We start from the raw sequence: 23908 nt of genomic DNA, 5'->3' as shown, positions 1-23908 counted from the left end.
AAAGGTAAAAATCAACTTCAAAATCAGTGCTCGTCCCCAAGTGACAATTTCCATGAAAACATAATCAAAAAAAGAAAATTTTACGAGACAGAGTGGCTCCCAAAAATTATCCTCCACCTCAAATCAATTCATGGTGAATTCAAAGTCTCTCCTCTCTTCTCTTATTTTGCTCTTCTCTTCTGTTCTGTTCCTCTTGTCAGGAGAGAGATCAAGAAGAAGATCAGCGTCCCTCCGCGTCCAGTTAGAAAAAAACACTACAACACTACAGGAATTTAATATTCTAAACACTAAACACACACAAATCCACACACACATGCATGCAGTCTTATAATGAAATGTTTATGTGTGTGTAGGCCAGAGAATGTTGACTGAGAGGGGTTGGTGAATGATGAGGATAAAGCCTATCTGCTTACTCATTACATATCCACACACGTGTGCGTGCACACACACGCACACATGCACACACACAGGGAATGACCGCAGTCCAGATGTACATAAAAACTCCAAGCTGTGTGAACACAGGCAGCTGCAAAATGTTTAGTCATTTGCGTGTGTGTGTGTGTGTGTGCATGCATGTGTGTATTTATGTCTATATGAGCAACAGTCATAGAACAGTGTTTGGTGTGTAAGGGGTTTAGAGAGGCTGCATGCCAACAGTCAACCCACTGTTAGAGCCACGGTAACTCCCTCCTAACCACTGTGTCCAAATCCACTCTGTCTTGTCTTCTCTGTGTTTAAGGAAGAGAGGAACACAAGAGGAGGAGGGAAGGTAAAGGAAGGTAAGGACATAGTGAGGGGAGATAAAGAGAGAGAAGCTAGAAAGGGAATAATACTGATAAGATATGGAAATTAACATGAAGTGGAAAAGGCAGTGGAAAGAAAGAAGGGATGGTGAGATAGGGGATGAGAAGGATGCTGAGACAGAACACAGAAGAGGGAGAAAACAAACTTTTGACTCATATCCCCTATATGAGTCAAAAGTTGAGGGTTTAGGCCTGAACAGTATGGTATATAGTCATTTTGCAATTACTTTAACAGATATAATAATTCTAATTTTAAAATGATGTTTGTGACTTATTCTGCAGTCTATACAACAACTACACAAACATGTTTTGTTACTGGAGAACACAATTTGTGGGCCAGGGCATCCCTTAAACACCTCTATACTCTATTTATAATGTTTTGTTTTTTTGTTTTTTTGTTTTGGTTTGTTTGTTTTTTTTTTTACATATTTTACCTTGCAATTAATATCCTGGGAGGGAAAATGCAGCTCCTACAATTTAAATTATTGAACTTGGCAATACGGGAATTAGGGAATGACAGAGGGACCAGAATACAAGAATACAAGATGAAAAGTAAAACTTTTGGTGACAGAAAAAAGATGAAAAGAGAGTGGAGGAGGAGAGGTCAGGCGTCTACAGAGTGAACTGAAGTACAGCTTAGGGCTGGGCTATATGGACAAAATAAAATTTCACAATATCTTTGACCAAATACCATTGTAATGATATTGTGTTGATATCATATGAATGACTGCCTTCATAAGATATTTACTCAAAAGTGATTTGTTTCCATATCATGACATTACAATATCTGAAATCCCAGATGATAGGGTATCTACATTCATATCGATATATTGCCCAGCCCTAGTACAGCCTGTCCTTACACGAGGCAGCAGAGAGGGAGGGATGCACCACACAGTCTAATGGGGGGACCAGTGAGCATGAAAGCAGCGACTTGCAAGGACCCACAGGTTACAGATACCCTCCACACTGGGTGAAGTGGTTCGGTCTGAATCTCAACTGCACTGCACCTTTGGTACTGGTAGGTGACAAAATACGATTTGACGGCATGTGTGTGCCCCTCTACACAACCGGCAAACGGGTGTAAAGGTCTCCCACTGTCTCACCTGCTAAAAAATGTATTTCAGCACCAGGGACAGCTCCCAAAGTCAGCGGGTGAGAAGCACTGTTTACTCCCAGGCACATGGGCCTGAATACTGACACACAATTTTCTCTCTCACACCTCTATTTCTGTTCACACACTTCATCGGATGTGTGTTTCCACAGGCTCAGTTAACTACAACAATCAACAGTGTGTCTTCTTTCACGACTCCTGGAAAGCAAGGTCATACTATTCCAAAGACTGGTGTGACACACAGATATTAAAAATAAAAATGAGAAGGGGTGTGGGGGGTGGGGGGAGTGTTAGTCACATCATGCTCTAAGACATTTGTAAACTGTATAGATCTGTTCATTCAGCCTAGGCCCTTCATTCAGTTCCATGATGACAATGCACTTGGAGGGACTATGCTATCAGCTCTTCAGAAATGCACTGCTCTTCTAGTGCTCTCTGCTGGTGAAACAGAGAAAAAGCAGCTTTGCGAATGCAGCAGCAATCAATATTTGATTTCACACAAGAAACACAAGAAACAGTGAAATAAAATGAATGCACCCATAATGACTTCCCACTATTTTTTGGCTTAAGGTTTTTTTTTTTTCTGAAAACATCTCTGAATGTTGCACACTTGTTACATAATCCTGAAATTCACATGTAGGCTATATGCAGATCTACTTTGTTATTTTTCAGGATGCCTCATCAGTGCCAAACAAATTGTATTATTTTTCACCTATATTTTGTGCAACAAAATATTTTATGTGGATGGCTAATTGTATCGTATTGTCTGTATGTAAGTGTAACTCCTAAGAGGCTTTCACAATCCTGACAAAGACCAAGTGGAGAGACACATCAGTTTAAAGCTGCTGTTGCGCAGTATGCTCTCAGTTGATTCTCTCAGTTTTCCTATTCATTCTATGCAGTGATTGTGCTAGTGGACAAAGCTGTGCCAGCACAGCAACTCAGACATGAACTCCTTTAACAGCTTCAGCTACTGTGCTGTACTGTCTGCCAGCTCAAGTTTCCGGATTTAAAAGAGAAAATCTATGAGCTTATTGATTTGCATGTTAGCTGATCCTAAAACACTGCCAACTGTGTTCTTACAGTAGTGTGTGTATGTGTGTGCATATGGCTTTAATAATGAATTTTGCAGCAATGTCTACATAACAGCAAAGACTGATCAATGGAATAGTCTATTGATCCCTCATGTCGCCACTTACACAAGACACTGAGATTACACAGATGAACAAGACAAGCTAAAGGGCAGCAGCATAGGGTGTGTGTGTGGGAGAAAGAGACAGACAGACAGGGGGGAGAGAGAGAGAGAGAGAGAGCATGACCATCCAGGTGTCAGATTACATGGAGGGGGGGGGGGATCCACAGAGAGCTGATATGAGCTCCTGTTTCTATTGGTTTAGCAGCTCTCATATAAGGGATGGGTTAATGGTCTGGTTTCCATTTCATAGATCCAAAAGCTTTTATATGGCCCATTAAGACACTATGATAGGCAGAAATAAGAGATGCAGATTCAAAAAAGCTTGTGTGTGTGCGTCTTTTCATTTCATGTGCCTCTTTGTGTTTGCGTGTTTGTGTGTGAGCATGATGGTAAATATCAGTTCAGCTCAGTCCCATGCACATGCATGTGCATGTGCAGACATGAAAGGAGGGGTGTACACATACAACAAAAATTCTCAAGTATCTCACACCCCTTCTAATAATGCTTGGTGATATTATTTTTGTCAATGATTGATTTGCACACTTCTCCCACCATAAAATGTAACGCAAAACAGAGAAAAACACCGCTACTATATTAACTAATAACTAAACCAGTTCCACAGCTGTACGACATAGTCTGGTACCTACCGGGATTGTTGTTGCTGTTATTTGTGTTCGTTTTGTTGTTGTTTTTGTTGATGGCTGCTTGCTAATGGATCTCCAGTGCTGTATCTTGGTCTTGAGCCAATGATGAGGGCCTGGCAGCATAATGCATCTGAGCTGTAATGGATGGAGGCTCTTGGTGTTTGAGACAACTCATTTAGACTTCAGGAAGCCCATACATCTTTCATGACCACAATTTTCAACTCCCTCAGCACCCCCCACCCCCCACCCAAATACACACATACACACCCCTCCTCTTTTCCAATCCTTCTCTGAGATATTGTAGTTTTCATTACTGCTTAAGTATGTGTGGGTTAAGTGATGCTTATATAACTTCTGTGAATGAGTGACTGACTGTTTGACTGACTACAAAGTCTTAATGTTGTTTCAACAATACTGCTACAGAAAGCCTAACACCTAACAAGGCCCCTATGTTAGAGGCACATAATGAGTTTTGTGTGTTTGTGTTTCTTGTTTGTGGATTAGTAGGAAAAACCCAGAGAAAGACACCGGTTTTCCTTGTTTTCACAATTTTTTCCAGTGCTATTCATAGAGTCACTGTATAATTCTGTCTAATATGGTCACAAAGTGCAGAACACAGGTTTTAAAAAAAAGAAATGAAAATATGTAGATAATCAAAGGTTTCAGCTATGTTTCTTGTGGTGGTGACAGAACACTCTAGGCTGTGTGGTAGGGTATGCAAATGCATCAAGACATCATCATGCTACTAAATCGCTGATGTCATGATATGACCGTTTCCTTCCTGTCCAAATTTATAGTGGTATTATTGTGAACAATAGCATATGGCACAGCCCTATTAGGAATCACTTTCAGTGTTTTGAGAGAGGATCTTGGTGAGAATTTTATAGTGAAAACACAATAGTGGATTTCTACTCCAAATCATAAATCATTAGAAAAAACATTGATTACAATATTTTGGTATGTTATTTTTTCCTGTCCATTCCAATGGACAAAGAATCTGAACACAAGAAAGCACCTTATAGAAAAAAATGATAATAAATTGCCTTAAGAGACTTTTTTTTCAACAAAAAAGTGTTTATTTTACATGAATGGTCAGCTCATATCAGTGAATAAAGTGATATTTTAAAGCACACAGCATATATGTTTTGATCTGTCTTAACAAAATCATTGATTTAAAAACATCCTTAAAAGGGTGATACACTGATTGTATAATTAGAAAATCAAATCAGAACAGTCAGAATAAATCAAAACTTCTCATTTCCTTGTTAATTTCCCTATTACCAGTGACATTCAGATCCCCTGTCTATTCCAATGGACAAATATGACTTAAGTAGACTAAAAGCTATAAATCTTCCATAGTCCCATTAGCTGTTGTCTCACGGTGGGTTGGGTCAGGCTGCAATTTTCTAGTTAGCCACTAGTTGGCGTGTTTGTAGAAAAACACAAAGAAGCAGCAAGAGGTCTGCAGTAGCCAGCTGAGACCTGACACAGAAACTCCTCTTCACACTCAGAAAATGCACACACACACAGATACACAGATAGACACACACACACCACACACAAACACACACACACACACACACACACACACACACACACACACACACACATTCAGCAAACAAAGTACACAAAGCACACAGACACAATCTCTATACATTTATACACAACAGGTTGTGGATGCTCACCCTCATCTCCCAGGATATTGATTATAAAACTGTAGCTGAATGCTGCACCATATGTCTGTAATATGAGGAAATCCACACCGGATGATACTCAATCCTCAGTCTTGAAATGTCACACACACACACACACACACACACACACACACACACACACACACACACACACACACATGCATACACAGTCACACAGACACACAGACAGAAACATACAAACACCACATACACACTGACTGATATCCAGCTACGAAGCAATAAAAGTAATGTAATGGAGCATTTAAAAAGAGAAAGGTCAAACTGTTGGAAAGCACACTATTTTTCATGTCTGGCTTCATTAGTACTTTGACTACTATCTGACTGCACAGGGCTGTAAGAATATACTGCATAGCATGTATGTTTTATCTGCAAATTCTGAGAGAAATGGCAAATGACATATAAAAGGCTAGATTGAAAAGAGACTGTTGATGCCAGCAGGACACTGTGGTTAAATAAATGTTAAAAACTAATAACAGACTAATAAAATATCAACATACAGTACATGGTAACTGTATGTTGTGAACTAATAGTTCACAGCTCTAGCTAGTGGGCACAGTGAGGCATGTGAGAGACATGTGGTCTAAATCACACTAAAACCAAAATTGGTAAACAGGCCGAGCAACAACAACAAAAGCTTTCATTATACATTTGCAAAAAAAAAAACTCACTTGATAAATTGCTAATGTACAAGTTGTTGTTCAAAGGCTAATGTAAATATTGATATTTTCTGAACTGTGAGGCTATATATTATAAGTGCACATGATCCAGATATGATTTAGGCTAAATGTCAAATCACTTTTGCTGCCTCTTACTGCTTAAGAAAAGTCAGAGCTATAAAATAGACAAAGCATGTGCACATACACACATAGAAACATGCATACACACACACACACACACACACAACACAATCCATTTCTCATTCAACTGAATCACACAGTCAAATCTAATAGCCAGTGGACAGGGAAGGCAGTTAAAAATCCAGACCGGACCACACCCAGATGCACTGATGTACTGAGTAATAACACTGAGACAGGGATGGGAGGGGTGGATGGGTGGGATCAGGGGACATTGAAGAGACAAGGGAGGAGAGAGAGGCATTGGAGATGGGACGTATAACCTTGCTACAGTCAGATGATACGTCCCCAGAGGAAGACGGAAAAGGGGAGAGTTAGACAAACCCTAGAGACAGACCACACCCTGATGTAATTGCAGTAATACAACACACACACTGATGCACACGCACACACTGATGCACACACACACACACAGACACACACACACACACACACACATCTGATTTGTAAAAATATAAGCCAATATAAGTAGCAGATAAGATGATTTGCTCCTTTCGTCCTTCATTCCGTGTTCCCACCATATAACCAGCCCTGCCCAGCACTTCTGTGGACAGACAGGCAGCAGCCCCACAGGCAGCAGCACCACATTAACTGATTGCTTCAAGCTTTTTGCTTTTTGGTACATTAAGCCACAGCCTTCAACATCCTTTCTCAGAGCAAACTGGGAGGACTTAAAAAGAGTCTACAGGGCTAGAACTGCAGAGTAAGCAATGGATTAAGTCCATAAATTCATGATTCACTTCCTGCAACTGATGCCAAGTTTGATTTATGAAGAGCTATAGCTAAAAGCCATCAGTGTAATGCAGGATATATGATATACCCTCAGGTTAACAAGAGAGTAGAGATCTCAAGGACTAAATATATCAGGTCACAGTGTAATAAGTATGGAAAAATGAAAGTAATGTAATAAAAACAGACAGACTATACCAAAAGCAACAACACCCGCACAACACATATATGAACAATGACATCAGAATACTCAAACACTGAGACTGTGATCGTAATAAGGAGAGTTAGTATGAGACCTGCTGTCTTGGAAATGGTCGACCTATAAAATTTGTGGCTTTCCCCTTTTTCTCTTTGAAGTCCTGCCCCTCAGTCCCTTGGGAACGCATGACGTCAGTTTACCATTTCTGTTAATGAGATGAGACAGAGGTCTACAGCCCACTCAGAAGCGAACTACCCGATTGCAATGAAACTGCCACCGCGGATGCAATCTATGCTAGAAATATCAACATTATTTATGGGACTGGGGTGTTATGATTCTGGGTTTCTAGGGGCAGTTTCAAGACTGGGATATACTGCATCGCTGGATAGAGATATTTCATATTGTCAGAGCAGTCTTTCCGGCCAAAGCATCTAGCAGGCTGTGATTTCAGCAAAGTGCAACACAAAATTCTAAAAAAAAAAAAAAACCTGTTAAGATCTTCAGTGTATTATTCCACAGCTAGGCTGGAATTGTAAGAAATAAAGATCATGTTTATTTCAGGTGCAACCATCTGAAAAAAAGTGCTGACATCCTTTGAGATGTGAGCCAAGTTAGAGGCGCTAACAAGGACAAAAGAAAAAAAAAAAAAATCAACAAAATGTGTATAACTTTTAGGGAATTATAGGCCTAAGTCCATCCTTTATCTCCAGACCCCACACTGAGAATCACAGCCCAAGAGTGCTTCACACAGTCAGATTACGCAGAGAAAGACACAGTTTTTGTTTTACCACTTTGACTTGATGCTCATCTGCTAACATTTTTAAAACACCGGGAGAATGTATTTCCATCCCCTGGCTGATCTCATCTAGTGTCAGCTGGTAAAGTGCACTGAGGCATAAACTGATTTCACCTCCAAGTTGAATGTATAATGAATAATGAAGCGCATGACCTAAAATTCACTGCCGAACACAGTCATGCCAGTACGGCTGAGTGATGCTGTCATACAGAGGGGAAGAGAAAGACAGAGAGAATATAACATAAGTGGGTGTGTGTGTGTGTGTGTGTGTGTGTGTGTGTGTGTGTGTGTGTGTGAGTGTGTGTGTGTGTGTGTGAGAGAGAGAGAGAGAGAGAGAGAGAGAGAGAGAGAAAGAGACTATGTGGCAAAGATGTATCAGTAACACAAATAAGAGCTTGTTAACAGTCAAAATTGTCAGTAGTTCCCTATTGGGCCATAACACACAGAAAATGTTTGAAATGCAACGCCTCATGTGATGCATAATGTGAATGACACAAATCCAGAATAAAGAGTTTATTGCGACATTTCGGTCATAGACCTTTTTCAAGCAAGCACATTTGCTTGAAAAAGGTCTATGACCGAAACGTCGCAATAAACTCTTTATTCTGGAAGTTGGCCAGTGTACGGGAATTTATCCTTCAATTACTTTGGACTGGTTTGTCCTTTTCCGACGCACCTGCCTGAGGAATAGATGTGCGAAGTTTTTTGCTGTTCCTGAATGACACAAATCCAAAATCTGGGGCCCTGGCTACAGAACAGGAAGATGGTAAAACATGCTAGATTGCATTCTTAGGGTTCTCCAGCTGCAGGTGTTCACAGTTACATCACAGCATCTTGCTCGTCATGTGGCAAGGGCAGTCGGGTGTTTGTTCATCTGCATATGTGTGTGTATGATTGTGTTTGTCTGTCTGTCTGTCTGACTGTGCTGTGTTATGTGCACCATTATGCTCAACAACACAGCAAAGAGCTTTGATGTGTTCCTGTGAGAGATCCCTCAGTTTCTCAGCTCAAACATGACGAAAGAGGCAGTGGAGAGAGGGGGGAGAGTGAGGGAGCTCTACAGAGAGCACATTTATATAAAAGTGTTTGAGCTGTTTCTGAGAAGTCCATTGATCTCCAACCACCCCCTCCTCTCTCACTCATTCTCTCTAATGGGAAACCGAGTTATAAGGCCATAATGAATAATTAAAATCTAAATGCCTCTGACTGCCCCCAGTCCAAAAACACCTGGCCTTTATGGAGCCTGCATGGCCATGGATGCATCTCAATAGTCTAGTGCCTTCCCTTCAAACACCTGCTCACTGTGGAAACTGTCAACAGAAGACACATCTCAATATTCTTCATTACTTCATTCCAAGGATGCAACTCAATAATCTAACCTCTACCCTTCATATCCTGCAGCTGTGGGCAGCTAATATGGTTTAATTATCCATTCATCTGCATTATATACACACACTCACTCCCACCTCCTCACAAAGCTTTCATCCTCCAATATAATGCTGAAGTAGCCTTGATGACTTCACAGTTTAAATTACATTAACTTGACTGTCACATTTTGACTTCACCTGAGCTCTTTTGATGAATGGCTTTAGCTCAAAGAGGACAACCACATTGTTATTGCTGGTGGCAGTGCTGGGTGTTGAGAGGATGATGATGATGATGATGATGATAACCAACTATAAGTCATTGACAATAATCCTGTCTCTGCCCTTGCAACATCGAACACTGGAACACAAGCCATCCAGAGGGAGATGGCGCCAGATTTATCTAGGACACCCCAACTAGTTTTAGGGTGCCATGGTGGCCAAGAGTGGCAGTCTAGGATATGAAATGTCAGGATGTCATCTGTGCCCAATTATAGCCATGTTGATGTTCCATATAGTTCTCTAGATCCAGGACAGGGATATCATTACATCTCTCACAACCCTATCACCATTACGTGGTATGGGAACTGATATGAAACCCATAGATAATATCATATGACATTTGCCTCTATATTGCATCAGAGCTGATGAAGCAGTTCCTTGGCATTTGGGACACTCTGAGCATTCACCCATGTCCGACATGGTACAACCACTTCTGTTGGGTTGATTTACCCATGTGGGATGATAGCTATTTCTGTGTCAAGTCTTTAGGTCAGTGTGCCACGCCACACCATGTACAACTGAGTGGTACCTGCTTAACAGAAAACAATGGTGATTATTGCTTAATGGCAAATAGTTCCTCCTCTGGTTACCATCAGTATTGCAGTGGCTGACTTGTGGCCACTCACAGGTTTATGTGTAAGCACTTTTAACCAGGCTAGTGCTTTAACAGCACTTGTAAACACAGCTATGCAGCCATATGATGCTTTGTTTATGTGTGTGTGCGCGTGTCTGAATGCGCACATCTTTAAAAACTGTATCGACAGAGACCCCAAATGGCTAAACATTTCCATTTCCCATCATGCAGTCGGCAAGGGAAGACAGCTGTGGCTGATTGTGTCTATGTGTGTGTGTGTGTGTGTGTGTGTGAGAGAGAGAGAGAGAGAGAGAGAGAGAGGCTGTGGCTGTGTAGAGGTAATGTAATGAAGGCCAAGGCTCCATTAGGACTCCCTTCCTGCAGAATCCCATCACACCACTCCCAGTGGAGAACGCAAGACAGACAGAGGCAGTAGAGCGACAGACAGAGAGACAGACAGAGAGAGGGATGTAAATGTCAAAAGCTGCAGTGAAACTTGACCTCCTGGCACATCAGGACAGGGGCAAGCAAGCGGGACAGATAAAGAGGTGAGGGAGACAGGGTGAAGGGAGAAAGATATTTAGAAGGAGATGGGCCACCAATGGGAATGACAAGTGACTTTACAAGGAGAAAAGTGGGGTATAGCGTGAAACCTATACAAAGGCAGAGAGGGGAAGTGCAGCTCTGGAGGAGGAATGACGCATGACAAGTTGAAAAGAAGAAAGGTGGAAAGCGACAGAGAGATGAAAGCAGGGAATGAATATAGCCAATGAGTGCTGTCAAATGACAGGGAACATGCAGTAACTTGGCTAAGGATCTCCTCGCCAGGTGCTCCATAACCTAGAAACAGGTCTAACTATCTCATCCAAGGTAGCACAGGGCAGTAATATATAAATACTGTGTGGTCAACAGACAGATTAGAAGACAAAACAGACACGATGAAACCCTCCCTTCTATCTAATCTACTCATGTTTAAACCTAGTTTTCAGACCTTATATCTGATAATGGCCTGCACATAGCATATCCTCAACTTGAGACAATTGAAAACAATGCATTTTGGCTCAAATGTGTTTTTTTTTTTTTTTTTAATTTTCCAGACTGCAAGCGACAAATATGAGCTAAATCTACTCCTGGAATTAAAAAATATATATATGTGTCCAGTATTTCACCCCAGGAAAGGGCACAGGCAAACGGGTGACAAATTATGATGTAGTTCCTGTGTTGCTCATATAGAGGAGAGAGAAAACACAGCAATTGCTCACCACCAGCCCAGAGCAGCCAGTAAATGCCTGGTGACACGGGCTGGCCAGCAGTTCAGTGAGCTTAGAAACACAGACACACTGCCTTTCAGCTGGAAAGGAGCCATTTTTCTCCAGGACAATCACACTACAGAGAGGCAGTATTTTTAGACTTCCAAGTGAGGGCTCTCACATCACAATGTCCCTGTGTCACTTCCAGTTTCGGTCTCACACACAAACATGGCCACACAAGTTGACGATTTGCTAATATAGAACTATTAAGCTTCACTGGTATGGTGTGCGGCATCTCAGATTTTCCTTAACCTGCCAATTCTTTTGCTCCATCTCTGTCTTTCCTTTTCTCTACCATGCAGCCTACACCAGCTGAACAGTTGCCAGCAGACAACCCATTTTTCAGTTCCTAAATCTGTAATGCAGGAGAACAAGGAAAGAAACAGATGCTACAGACAAAGAGGTGGTATAAATGTGATGAGTATGATAGTTTTGCTTCAGATAAGGTAAACATTTGACTTAACTTTAGCCATATAACTCTTCTCACTACTCATGGAAGTGAGCTAACTTTTTGGGAAAACTTTTAACACCCCAACATCTAAAATCTAAACCCACCCAGTGAAATAATTATAAGAAAAGTAATGCTGCAGTAACAAGCGCTGGTGTATATACTGTGTGCACTGATATTGCCATTAATTCACTCTGATATCTATTGAGCATGTGCATGAGCATAAACACAAACACACACATACACACACACCCGGTACCTTTAGCACAAGTTAGACTTAATATGCCTACTTCCAATCCACAAGTCTTACTTATGTGTATTTCAACAGTTTACACACCAACAAGAGTTCACAAATATGTCTGTTTTTCCTAAACATAATGTACTCAGTCATAAACAAATATAAGCGCGCACACGCACACACACACACACACACACACACACACACACACACACACACACACACACACACACACCTTGATAATGCATTGCTGATCACAGAATTACTGATTGCATCTGAGTAACCGCGGATCATGGCCCCACCCAAAATGGAGAAAGACTCAAGTGTGTGTGTGTGTGTGTGTGTGTGTGTAGCACTACAGTCCATTACTGAAATGTAATTAGCCTGAGAGAGTGCATTGAGACAGGAAACATCCATCTACTACCATCTCCCCATTCTGTTTTTTTCTGCATGCAGACACAAACACACAAACACACAGTAAACTCAAGTCTAGGCCAAAAGCCTGAAAATGTACTTCCTGTGTTTGTTGATAACACACATTCAAGAATACAGATTAATTTTTTTTAGATAGGTCATGTAGTAGTTATGTCATCTAGCATAGTGCATCAGTGTAAGAGGTCTTAGCTATTAACACATGTGTAACAATTATTTTATACACTTTACTATTTGTAGTATGTTTCTTTGTTTTTCTTATTTGTGTGAACTCCTCATGTGCATGTCATGTGGAGTTCATATAAAGATGGCTGTGTAGGATTATTATTATTAGGATTATTTCAGCCTGTAATCACAGCAAGTCCACATTCATTTCTCACAAATAAAGCGTTTTTTTAGGTAGCCAACAGCAGCCAGATTTCCTCAGTCTTTCCTGCAGATCTGGCCTTCTTTGAGGAGTGAGAGAAGCATTACTTACACTGGAAGTAAATTCAGTTCAATTTCAGCTCAATTTTATTTACAGCAGGTGGGTGTCTGTGTGCAGACACGCTCATGAAGTTATCTGGTCAGCACCATATCAGAATTTCAGACCAGGGAAATACAGAGAGGCTGAGTGGTAAACAGAGCCCAGCCCATGGCCTGTGAGAGCACTTAGTGAGCACATGCACACCCAAGAGTGCATGTGCGTACACACAAGCACAGGCACACACTGCCCAGCACTGCATTATGCTGAAACAGAACCACAAGGTAGTAGACCTTACATCAGGTGTGTGTATGTATGCGACTCTGAGACGGGAGGCTATGAAACTACCAATGTGACAAAAGGCAACCATGAAAATTCACAAGGCTGCAGTCTCTTCTAAACTATATGCCAATAAGCTAGCTCACTACCTGCATGAGAAACCACTGTTCTTTTAGATAGGACTGTACAGCTATGAGGAGAAGGGCAAACAGGACAACTGCTCTCCACGACTGATGCATTTTGTCAGTGTTTCAATCTAAAACTTCACACTAAATGTAGCTTACATGTGAGGCTTATAGACATTCTACATGTAAAGCTTGCAAACACTCCTCACTGCAGCCTGTAATGATCCAGGCCTGCTGATGTTTATTTTGACGGCCATAACAGCAATTGGCCTATTTGCACAAGCACATCAGTCTCAGTCTGTTATCCAGACAGGGTACCTTTTTCTGCAAAAGAGCATACAGGCTGCCTACTGGTAACATCAATCAGAGTTCGTAGATGCAACATTTAGTGCATCACTCAGCGGTGAAGCATGAGCGGGTGCTAAGCAGGACAACGCCTTTTACCGTTTTCCCAAAGTGCACAGCATCAACAGCGGTTTCAGCTCCTGCTTACACGCCTGACTGGACCAGTCAATGCAGAGAGCAGCCTGCGTACAGACACCCACCTGCCGTATACGGTTCTGGTGCAGCGGCGGCGGTCCTCCCTCAGGGGATGTGTTGCTTGACGAGGCCATTTTCAAGTCTTGGTCGGAGCCGCCGCCCCTGGAGTGACTTTCTTCGGGGCTCTTTGACATTCTGTCGCGGGGTGGCTGCTGGTGGCGACGCGGTATCTGTGGGTCTTGCCGGAGCGGGGTGGGCTTCCCTCCGGGCCTTAGAATCGACAAGGCTCGGCAGAGCCCGGGATCATTCTGCGGCGCCTCTGATGAGAGGCTGTGTGACCAAAGCCTGTGGAGTGATGCTGATAGCTTCTCAAAGCAAGGCGAACGCTCCTTCAGCTCAAGGATGCCGCTTGTGTGCTGTTGAAGTCTGTGTGTGTGGAAATGTGAGCGCGCCTTGGTGCGCTTCCCCGAACCTCTGCAGGATCAATGCTGCGTTCAGGGGCAGTCGGAATTATCGTAAACAGTGTGTAAGCGTCACCTGCGACCAAACAATATGATGGCTACTATTGGGAAAAGTCGGAAATTTCCATTATATCGGACAGGCCAATACATGACGTATCAGGGGTGGAGAGCATGGCAGTCATGTGATCAATCGATAATAAATGTGACTTTTTAAAATTAATTTATTAATATTCTTTTTAAGTAATTAGGCTCTATGTTACAATTTGGCAGGCAATTTGATTAGAATAAATGTCTTCATTTTTTATTCAACTATTTTATTTTTGACAAGTTTTTAAACACTGATCACATGCCTTCTTCACATTTACTCTTTGTCTGCCGCTCCACAAAGCAGATTTGTGCTGCTTGGTTTCAAAAATAAGACTGAAATAATATTTTCTTCATTTCGTCATTGGGTTATTCTGATACAAAGGCATTTCAATGCGACAACAAGTGGTAATGTTATGGATGCCTGTTTCTGCCATACAAATAAGTCTACATTGTGATTTTTTTCCCTCACAATTTGATTTAATTTAATTTAATATTTCATAATTTAATATTTTCTCACAATGGTTACTAAATACCTCACATCTCACAGTTGTGAGGAAATAGTCAGAAACGGGTGATATTAAGTATAAAGAAAAATGGCAACAGTTAGAAAAACAATTAAAAAAAACAATTAAAAAAAATTAAGAATTTTGTGATATTAAATCGTAATTGTGAGAAAAAAAAATCTTACAGTTGTCAGATACTAAGTCACAACAGTGAGGAGGCAAAGAGTCAGGATTGTGAGATATTAAGTCTAAATTGTGATCTTACAATGAAGCCATTTCTTATTTTTCATGTGGCGAAAATGGGCTTCCATATATTGTGTACCGTTATAAGAAGTAGGAGCTCAGGATAAGCACCCGAAGGCAGCATAAGTGAGCCACCGCTCTCATCACCCCCCTCCCTCTTTGATGCGCTGCAGCAGTGGTAACGGGTCCTAGGCTCGGCATTTACACTGCAGGGTGAACAATTAATTTGTCGCTGTCATATTTTAAGTGAACGATTAAACAAAAACTGTAGCCTCTCAGATGGAAATGGACAATGCAATGTTGCCTCTCAGTGCTCCCTTATCTCCAACTTTATCTGTGACTCTTCACAGGGTTACTATTCAATGGAGGATGACAGGGCAAAGTCAATAACAAGGGCTAAGAGATACGGGAAGGACTCCGCCACTAGAAGAGTGAATTAAGGACCATGTTGACTCAAGAGAAAGCTTGACACAATTTAAAGAGTAAAACCTCTGAAGTGTGGCCGACATTGAGAAGCAAACTCTGAATGGCCTAAGTTATACTTTTCAAAGTCCGAAGCCTAATTTTGTATTTGGAAAAGAAAAATAGTGCTTAAGTGTGTATGCAGTGATCAAAGTGTGGCATGGAGATGAAACAGCCATTGAGCACATGGATAGTACATGAACAGTGCTCAAAAGATCATCAGGACTAAGACTTTGTTTAGAATTAACCTGATCATTGAAAACATCTGTAAAGCATTAGAATAAAGTATAATATGTGTGAGAGATGTCTTCCTTTGTCTCTCATCCTGTCCTGTGGCAAATTAGACTCAAACTAGAGCCACAGATGGCATTTCCTTCTTTGGATCTTGCCAGTGGCCAAGTGGCTGGGGAGGTGGGTACACTGAGACCTGAGCACGTGTCAGCAATAATTAGGCTGTTAGACGGCTGAGACACAAGTGGATATAGGCTACCTCTTATTTCGCAGGCCTCATCAGCCATAATCACTTTGCGTGTAATGGTAACGCTAGAAGGAAGACTGAATCCATTATATCTCTAGAAGTGGAAGCCCACAAGTATAAATCCCATTCTAAAGCTCTTACATGCCGCTTTACCAGAATAAATGACCATTCCCTGACACGTGATAGCCTTTCCCTCTGTCAGCATCATAGACTGTATAAAATCTTTCATACAGTCTGGTCAGCAGTAAGACTTTAGCAAACTATGCTGGTGGTGACTCAGCCATCCAGTAGCTTAAGTGTGTGGCTGAGGCTTTCATAATCAGAATACACGGTACTAAGTCCAACACTGCCCTCTGTTGCCAGTGTAAGATATATTTATGTGTGTGTGTGTGTGTGTGTGTGTGTGTAAGAAGACAACTTCTTTCCTGCCTAGAATACAGTAAATATCTATCCATACATTCAGCCATAACAGCCTTAAATTTACAAAGGTGGCCAAATTTTTGAGGCTCTAATCTGTGGGCTACGTATCTTTTGGTAATTCTGCCATGTTCACTGTTTTAAGTCTGCAAGTGAAACTCATCCATCAGGGAGACGATACAGTACAGTCCACAGTTGTAAAAATCATCCAGTTAAGAGTAAAGCGTGGATATAATCTCACAGGTACATAAAAATGAATCCAGTGTTAAAAATATAAAAATTATACTTTATTAGACATTTGCCTTTCACAAACAGATATAATTCAACTGGTACCAATGAATGACAGCAGCACCGAAACGACCAGGTGACATTAACAATGACAAATGACAAGACAAGAACATATGGTTAAAAAAAAAAAAAAAAGCTTATATGACTTAGAACGGAAATTTACTTCTGAATCTTTTACTGGGCAGAGAGTTGGTCCAGGTTGTCGTGGGAGCGGCTAGAGAGGTGGGCCTCCAGAATTTCCCCAAACAAATTCCTTTTCAACAAGCTGTAGGCCATGGGCAGAAGCTGCCTGATCACCTTGTAGAAGTACTATGGGGAAAGAGGAAACCAAAAATAATTAATTACCTCCAATTACAATCTTATCAATTGATGAATGCTGTGCTATGGCCAAAATATGAATGACTTTAATCATTTCAAAGTAAGCTTATTGGGAAACGTATCTTAATGTAAGAACAGCTATTTGTGTGTGTGTGTGTGTGTGTGTGTGTGTGAAAGTGGACATAACCAGATCAAACTTTTAACAGTGTGCGTATGTGTGGTTGTAGGTGTAAATATGAATCACGTAATGACACTCACATGGGAGCCATAACAGAAGAGGTCTATTCCCAACTCATAACCCATGCCGTAGTCACACTCATCGTTGGCAAATTGAACAAACGTGATCATTTCTTGGAGTGGTCCGAAGGCTTTGAGCCGCTCCTCATCATTCCGTGCTTCAGCGATGGCCTTGCAGATCTTCTTCAGACCAGCTAGACACAAGGGTAGGAAGAAGACAAATATTGAGTCATGGGTTAATTGACTGAAAGTGATACACTTTCTAATGTTAAAGGTATAAATTAGTAGGGATTATACTGTGAATCGGTTGCAAGATATTACAATAATAAGCTGCAACATTTCCATGTGATCAAATGTCCATCTAGGTGCTCCCTGCTGACACTTGGTCTGAAAATAGTAATTCATAATAGCTTTGACATTTTCTGTTCTAAACAACCAGTGACAGCTAGACTGATGTTTCCTGCAGCAGCAACTGTGGTGTGTTTGGAATAAGCAGAAGACCTAAGCAGTTAGCATGAGCTGTGTGATTCATCTGTCCACAGCTGGACAGACAAAACAAAGAACATTACCTACAGATACCCAAACTTCATTATCAGAAACTACAAGGAAAAACATGTCACAGTACAGGCTGCACTGTTTGTTTGCCCAATTACTTGTCAGAAGTGCAGTGCACCAAAGCTATGAGCACTGTGTGCCAAACATGCAAAGAAAAAAGGAGAATCTTGCAGATTAGTACTTCAATTATAATACCAATAGTTTTGATAACACCACAAATTACATATTAAAAAAGTACATCATAACTGCCCTTACAATTTACCTACAACAAGATGTAGAAGTATCAGCATCTGATATGTTGTGATACTACTTGGGAGTCTTTACAATGAAATCACTTTTGTGTTTTACAACAACACTAGAGGTAAAAATAGCTCTCATTTCCATCAGTGGAGAGGAGATAAACGCTGAGAATGACCATGCATCACGTCATCTGTACATGAGCTCACCATCTGTTTCCGGTAGTTCTCTGTATCCCACATCGTTCTTGTCTACAGGCACAACGATGCCTGCACCGTGGAACGTCTTGGTGACCACCTGTGGAGTGACAAGAGGTTTATTACCAAGTCTGAACCTGGAGCCGGCATTTTGCCTTAAGGTCAATTTCTACTAAATTGGTGTTTCTTCAGGTAGACTGGTGTGTGGTAGAAATGACCACTTCAAAGGTTCTACACTAACTGTTGCCAAATGTTACTGTATGTTGGGGCACACACTGAAAGTTCATTTTATGGAGGTTTTGTTGTATTAGAGAAAAGTGACAGGACAGGGAGGAAATAGGAAGAGGGCAGTAGTGCACCTACCACTCCATATGGCAAGTTTGTCTGGATTTGACAATGAGGTTATTTTACAATTGGACAGCAGTAATTAGAATACATACCTCCACCAACACTATGAAATTGTCAGTATGCCAGTTTCATGTTGAATTTTCACCAGGTTTTTTTTTTTTTTTTTTTTTTTCCCATGCCCAATAACCAACTTCTTTACATCAGGACATACACACATTTTTATGACTGTACCTGAAATAGGACAGGAAATGTGCCTGTTCAAATTCTAGTAACTTTAAACCATTTAAGATTATCACTACACCACATGGCAACTCTGCACTATAGTTGATCAGTGACAGAGTCACCCTTCTATTGCTGCTCCAAGTTTTCAGAAAAATTGCAGGGTGGTTACATCTACATTGGACGTGAGCTCATTAGCGCCCCTATGTTGTTTGAATTGGACAGTAATGAATGGTTTGACTCTTATTTCAGATAAAGGCCACAAAAAAAGAAAGACTGGGGTAAAAACAAGTGCCATCTAACTCCACTTGCAGAGATAAACTAACAGATAGAAATCCAGGTTTGTGTGCGTGGTCACATTACAGTCACAGGAATGTCTTTGGGTGTAGACTTAAGTTGGAAAATTGTTCATCTTTGATGGATGGGTTTTGCGTTCTCTAAGTGTTATTTCGTTACTGATTTGAGTTAACAGTGTGCATGCACTACTTAGTGGATGTAATACTACCCAAAGCAATAAAATGATAGTGGTGGGAACAGGGCAACATTCTGGGTTGAAATGAGCACAACTGATTTTTCCTGAGTTACAACTGAGATGCACACTGATGAGTAAACGTTTTTGCTCCATTTTATCCGCTACCTTCTTGTCCCTCTGCTTCATGCCTTTGGTCTTCTGTTCCAGAGAGAAGCCCAGACTCTCTGCACTGCTTCTCAACTTTGCTTCCAAGTTTTCCAAGGCCTCTCGCCCTACCTTCTGGCTGCTCCTCTCTTTCCTCTTCTTCAACATGTACTGGCTATTGAAGGAGGGACCATGAAGCAGCGAGGATGATGTAGTGGAAACAGAAAAAGAAGAGACAAAAATACCTTAATCAAGCAGTGAAAAGATAAGTTTGATTTTGTGTGTTTGAGTTCATTTCCACTACGCATATAGTGGAAACATGGTGGAGACTGATTGTAGAGACCAGGTCTCTGATCACTTATCCAACTGCAAATTGAAATTGTGCACTTAACCAAATGTCTTACTTATTAAATAGCTCATTATGTAAAAGTGCACAGCCAACATGAACAATAATAATAAAAAAAATCCAATATACAACTGTTAGGCACTGAATATTGTTTGTACTTGGCCTATCCATGTGAAAATAGGTAAGTTCCATCCAAATGCTGTAATTATGTGCTAGTGTGTGCTTGATGACCAAGGTGCTTACGTGCCTACTCACACGGGTAGCGCATGAAGAACTATTTCAATATAGTGAAGAGGTTCAAGTCTATGACGATATACAGTAAAATTCACATAGAAATATCACAAATGAATTGTTATTATCAGATGCATGACATGCCAGTGCTACTAATCCTCTACTCTCCATATTTTATCTTCACCACTTTCCTACTTTTGTGATTGCGCAGATGAAAAGTGTCTGATTGATCTATGCACCCCTAATTGATTTAGACAGCATCTTTGTGATGGTCAGTACTTACTGGACAGCAGCAAACACGTTGTCCCCCATCTGTGTTATAGTGCAGCCCTTCTTGGCTTCATTTTCCCCAACAAATGAGGGAAGAGCATCTGGGCTGTCTCTGGAAATATTGAATTTCAAGAACAATAAAATTAGAAATGAGTTGATATACCCACAATTATGCTGTCATATATAAAACAGACGCATGCATGTATTTTGAATCTTTGTCTTTACAATTACTATTATTTGAACTGCATAATGTCACTGCCCAACTAGCTATTCTCTCTCAGTTTAGTGGATCCAGTGGCTGTTGCAGTGGGCAAATGTTCACTGTTCTTAAAGGTTCCCTGATGAAGGCTACTATAAACAAAGCAACTTGTGTCTGAGGCTGTGGTTAAGCCTGTTGTTTGAATGCGACTTTGGTATTCTGATCATGCCAGGCTGCATCAAGTGAGAGGTCTAGTTGCACAGAAGTCACTTTGAAGTCGTATTGTGTTCGGAATAGCCAGAACAATCGCCTGCACAGTCAAGGATTATCAGTCATGTAGACGCACTACACTTACATTCCAATTTGCAAAATCTGATCACTCAGGTCACATGAAACAACAGGTATGACCACGGCTTAACTCTTCCCACTGATTTAACGCAAGTCCAACACTTAAAGAGAACTGTAAGATTACAGAAAATTGTTTGTCCTATACCTGTAATAGCCTATGTGGTACTGGCTGTCCCCACTCCCCTTAAGTATGGTTTGAAACTCCGGCGGGTCATAAAAGTATCTCCAGTGAAGGTGGAAGTTAGGCTGAGAATTCTGGGAGTTTTTGTGAGCTTCTGCCAGAATGTCAAAAGGACCAACCAGCCACAATCCTAGTGTGTCCATCAGCGCACCTACAGAGATTAAGATGCATGGAAACAATATTAAAATAATGCTAAGATCAAAGAGATACACACATTTTCCACAGTAGTGGATCCAGTGCTTTACTTTGGCTACTTAATCACTAAATGAAGTGGCCTTTTACCCGGTTTTCTGATGTCTACAGAAGTGTGGGATAAGATGTAAGATGAATAGTTTGTGCAAAGAGCATACCTCGGGGGTTGTCAGGACAAAGACCCTTGCAGAAGTCCCAGAAGTGGTACAGATCTTCTGGCATTTGAAGCTTATACAGTTGCACCATCTCATCTCGTTGGTCTGAACTCACCTCCGACAATGGCACAGCTTTGGATTCATCAGGACGGGCTTTCTTCAACTCCCCGTTGCCTGGCCCTGTCTCCTATGGATGGGGTGGAGGCGTGCAAATATTTTATTTTTATTGTCATGCTGATACCGAACCAATAGATTGCCGTGTTTTTCTCAACATATTTTAACTTTATTCAAGGTGGGAAAAAACAACTCCACTCAGAACACAACAGATAGCAGTGTGACCTATTCAAAACACACATTCACTTTCAGGTTTCTGGCATAACATCGTGGGAATCAATCATATTATCACAGGTATTGAAGAGAGAAAGAAAAGACATAACAGAGATTCATGCTGCACCTCCATACTAAATCAAAAGTCTGGAAGAACTCCTGCTTTAATAATTTGGAAGGTAAAGATGAGTTAGACACGAGTCCTGCTGTGCTCACATCTAACTACTGGGCCACAGAAAATGTCAAGTATTAGTTAATATGACCAACATGTGAGCCCATATTTCCCACATCAGGTAAAGCTTACTAAGGAAAAAAAAAAAAAAAAAAACACTGCACTTCTGAGCTAATTGTTTTGATAACTGTTCTGATAGTTTTGTGAATTGTATCATATCTGGGTTGCTGCTGATTCCCATCTCTACTAAATACTAAAGCAATGTATTAGGGGAGAAACAACTAGGTCATTGTTTCCATACCAATTTACCAAACTCACTCTTCCCTATTCAGATGACTTTATTTGTCCTAAAAAGGGAAATTCAGTTTCTCCAGTCTACCGGGGCACAAACACAAACACGCACTTACAACAGCAGCAAACAGTGTAGCAGAGATAATCAGCCAGCATATGGGCATGAGGTGCACACACAAGGGCTAAGGGCAATTCAAGTTCAGTACAGGTTCATGAATATGTCCTATGTCCTGAAGGATGAAAAAAATGTCTGAAAAGGTGATGCTCCACATTTTTACATCTGGTGGCAAGCAGGGAGACAGCAACTGTAAAGGGACCGTGCACAACAACGCCCCCTGTCATCTCAAGGAGCCTGTAATACATGATTGAGAACAAAAATCTTTTCAATCACTCCTTTTGAGCAGCTGCATTTTCTGCTAGCAAGCTGAATCGCTGAATGTCCTGGTCAGGGCATCAGATTATGAATCAAATCCAGACGCTCATCTTTTTTCCCGTGAACCAGGCAGGGAGCAGCTAGAAGAGGCTGTTTACGAGCCACTCTTCAACTCTGTCGTTGTGCGGCGTGATAGCATCCGAAAATCAAAGTGTGAACTGTGCAATACCACGGCCACCCATTAATACAGCTGATGACCAGGCGGCTCTGCGGCACAGCCAGCACGGCTGCTGCCATGTTGTCGGCTGTCTACCGCTACGTTGTTCAGACACCATGGCAAACACTTCTACCCGTAGCGCTGAACAGAGGTTTATTTGCTAGGAATACAAGCACTTCAGCCCCATTGCCGAGGAAAACCACGCTTAAAGTGCATATTGGTTGCAGAGCGGCTGAGGTCGTCAAAGGGATGTTACCTGAATAGATTTGGGTTTTCTTTTCGCGCGCCCTGTCATATTTTTCCTCTTGTCCGTCGGTCGGTGTCTTCTTCTGCACTTCCCACAAGGCAGCGGCGACTGCGCCGTTTTAAAATACACCACTGGCCCCTAATGGCCGATGGAGCGAACTGCAGCCTCTTGAAACAAAGCTACTAGTTCAGCCACCTGCACTATATGGACAAAAGTAATTTGGGCCACACCTTGTAATCACTGAGTTCACGTGTTTCGTTCAGTCCCACTGCCCCAAGCACCTTGTCATGCAGTCTGCCTTTACAAACATTTGTGAATGATTGGATCGCTCTAAAGAGCTCACTGAATTTAAGTGTGGTACTGTGATAATGATGTAATACGATGCCACAAGTCAGTTTGAGAAATTTCCTCCCTCCTAGATTTTGATGGACGAGTCTGGGATTGACAAATGCCAGGAGAAGTTTACCTGCCTGACTGCACTGTGCCAACTGTAAAGTTTGGTGGAGGAGGGATAATGCTATGGGCTTGTTTTCTGGGGTTGGCCTCTGCCTCCAGTGAAGGGAAATCTTAATGCTTCAGCTTACCAAAACATTTTGGACAATTCTACGTTTCCAACTTTGTGGAAGCAGTTTGGGGAAGGCCCTTTTCTGTT

At 41.4% G+C, this 23908-nt stretch overlaps 1 protein-coding gene across 1 annotated transcript; it reads right to left on the bottom strand.

The window, feature by feature from the left end:
- Window positions 1-16957: 16957 nt before the first annotated feature.
- hpf1 (histone PARylation factor 1) lies at window positions 16958-23384 on the bottom strand. Its single transcript, XM_030065512.1, has 8 exons — window positions 23266-23384; window positions 21633-21816; window positions 21247-21433; window positions 20568-20666; window positions 19729-19882; window positions 18537-18624; window positions 17557-17729; window positions 16958-17289 (listed from the first exon to the last, which is right to left on the bottom strand). Exons 1-8 carry the CDS (start codon window positions 23302-23304, stop codon window positions 17155-17157), a joined length of 1059 nt encoding a protein of 352 aa, XP_029921372.1. The 5' UTR covers window positions 23305-23384; the 3' UTR covers window positions 16958-17154.
- Between the last annotated feature and the right edge of the window lie 524 nt (window positions 23385-23908).

The sequence above is a fragment of the Myripristis murdjan genome, chromosome 1 (assembly GCF_902150065.1).
Source record: "Myripristis murdjan chromosome 1, fMyrMur1.1, whole genome shotgun sequence".
Classification (NCBI taxonomy): domain Eukaryota; kingdom Metazoa; phylum Chordata; class Actinopteri; order Holocentriformes; family Holocentridae; genus Myripristis; species Myripristis murdjan.
This window is presented reverse-complemented; position numbering and strand designations above follow the sequence as displayed.